Source organism: Austrofundulus limnaeus, unplaced genomic scaffold (genome assembly GCF_001266775.1).
Source record: "Austrofundulus limnaeus strain Quisiro unplaced genomic scaffold, Austrofundulus_limnaeus-1.0 Scaffold161, whole genome shotgun sequence".
NCBI lineage: Eukaryota > Metazoa > Chordata > Actinopteri > Cyprinodontiformes > Rivulidae > Austrofundulus > Austrofundulus limnaeus.
This window is the reverse complement of record NW_013952563.1, coordinates 209,784-212,417: the sequence shown is the minus strand read 5'-3', so window position 1 is coordinate 212,417 and position 2,634 is coordinate 209,784. Positions and strand designations below refer to the sequence as shown.

At 31.9% G+C, this 2,634-nt stretch overlaps 1 protein-coding gene across 1 annotated transcript in view; it reads left to right on the top strand.

Annotated features, from left to right (window-relative positions):
• The window catches only part of LOC106523607 (multiple PDZ domain protein), a gene marked incomplete at its 3' end in the record, with an annotated part of 36,217 nt that overhangs the window by 2,835 nt on the left and 30,748 nt on the right, over window positions 1–2,634 (top strand). Inside the window, 1 exon segment of the mRNA XM_014017092.1 lies at window positions 543–616. Coding sequence (XP_013872546.1) covers window positions 543–616 — 74 coding nt within the window.

Sequence of the window (2,634 nt, the reverse complement as noted above, 5' to 3'; positions counted from 1 at the left end):
GGCAGGTTACAATATAAAAAAATGTTTGTCATAATCATGTCTTGTGATTATTTGACAGGAGTTTTACTTTTAGTGTATTTTATTTTGTTATAATGCAAATACAATGCAAATTAAACCAAGATTTAGAAGAATTATATTTTTAAACCAAGATTTAGAATAATTATCATTTTGATCAGTACGTTAGTAATGTGTGACTGGGCCTCGTGTCACTTTATGTTGAACAAATTGGGCCCCGAGGTCAAAACGGTTAAGAACCCCTGCTCTAGATCATGTTCAATTTGCATAAACAAAAATTTGTAATTTTTCTTATGATTAATCATTACAATGCACATTGCAAGAAAAACAACACCAGGTTTGGATAGAATGGATTATTGGGCAGATTCTCTTTTGCCTCTTCGTTAACAGCAAATACGTCACTATAAATAAGTTCATAAAGTGCATCTAGGACTTAAATGCTGGTGGTTTATCCCTTGTTTCAGCTGTGTCACTCCCATTTTCTCTTTTCTCTTTCTGATTTTTTCATCCTCTTTGTTCTTTAACAGGACACTAATGGGGCCATATGGAGTTGACAGAGCTGTTCATTCCATGGAGTTTACAGAATGTGAGAATGGCCTTGGTAAGTTTTTTCCCCTTTAGCAACCAAGAATAAATGGCAGTAGGCCTGCATCTGTACCCCCAACTGATTTTTACCAAAAAAAAAAAAATGTGAATTTGTCTTTGCTGCTATGGCTCCTCGGCATCAAGTCAAACTTTGCTTCCAGCAAACAATAATTCTGTCCTTTTAGAGTTTGGAATATACTGAATTTAAATACAAATATGACAGTCTATCTTCAAAGCATCATAGCATTAATATTCATCAATATGAAAATATGGTAAATTAGAAAAATGCATTTATATTTATATATATTTTGTGTTAATGCTGAAAGCTCAAGTAATTTGCTGATCTGTGAAAGATTGAAAATATTTAACAGTTTAGGTGCTGTTAGGCATGAGTGTTAAAACTTATGGTAAGTTACCCAACAAAAACATGGTCACCCTTATAGCTGTTTATTTATAAAACTATCTCACTAAAACAAATATAAGGTATGAACTTTGAGATGTAAACATTTCACTTTATGGTGAATATGTCTAAATGAGTCTTGGAAGCTTTTATATTATGTTCATCAAAATGATTTTGTGTGTGTGTAGTTTGGAATGTGAAGATTAACAGATTCACTGGTTCACTGATGTGCACAGTGGGCTTAAATCTGAGATAAACATGAAGATGCAGTTTTAGGATTAAATTTAGATTCATTGGTTTATTACACCTTTACAGTTTAATTATTTTTGCTTGTCATCAATAAGTGAAAGGCAGATTATATTATTTGTTTTTGTATGCGAGTGTTCATTTCTTTGTAGTATTAGCAAAATATTTTATGAACGGATTTTGATTAAACTCACAAAGTAATCATGGGAAGCACATCTACAGCTGAATTTTTAGTTACATCAAGATGGCAGCCAACTGACCTTGCAAACACAAAAATGGCTACAACTCAATCAATTTTATAGATATTGAGTGAAAATTTAGATGGTTAGAGGCATCCCAACACATACTTCAAATGGTACACACAATTTTGTTTTAAATTTTTACTTTAACTGTCAGAGTCAACCCTGTTTGTCTGTTAGTGAAATGGAAGAAATCCATTAATAGGATGAATCCTAATGAAACTCTGAGAAAGCCTTCACTGATGTACAGTACAACTGATTAATCTTTTAAGTCAATTCAGTTCAAAGTGGCGGCCACAGACAACCTTAGCAAACACAAAAATGGCTGTAAACCAGTTTTACAGACTTTGAGCTAAAAATTAGTGTGGTTAGTGGCCAAGACTTATCCCCAACATACAGCATACACTTTGCCATTTGTCACTGTTAGAGTCAGCAGCCCAGAAGAGTTATAKCTGAGATCTGTTTTGTACAGAGTTTTATGTACTTTATTTGCAGAATTCATCAAAAGTTTCAGAGGGTTGAAAGAAAAATTATTTGTATAATTTTAAATGTGTGCTTTGTTTGCCATGGACAAACTTAATCATGGCCTATGAAAATCAGCCATTTAACGTGAAAAAGCATGTCAAGGTCTGAGGACAGTATTCAAGTTAGACCCTTTTAGACTTTCAGTCCCTTTGTCCTATTAACGGATTTCTACCAAATAAACTGTTAAATTGTTTTGTACAATATTGCTTCTAGTTTATTGTAAAGAGTTATTTTCAATTCATTAAACCAGTACAAATATTATAAATAACAACTAAAAAAAACAGTGTGAAAATCTTACCCAAAGATTAGATTAAATTAGATTAAAGATTAGATTTAAAGCTCCTTAATTAGTCACTTAATTCTAGTCTTCATCAACAAATGTTCCAAGTCTTGCCCTTGAAGTGGTGACTATAAACTTGTTCTTGTAAAAAGGGGTATAATTAGGAATATATAGATTTCAGTGGTGCTGTATGGAGGACCAAATCTGACATAAATAGAAACAAAAGCAGAAATAAATAAATGGCCCAATAAATAAATAAATATACTTAAAATGCACTAATTAATTAAAAAAAGAGGAAAACTCATGTTTTATTATTTAATTGACCTTCATATTTTTTCCAGCTT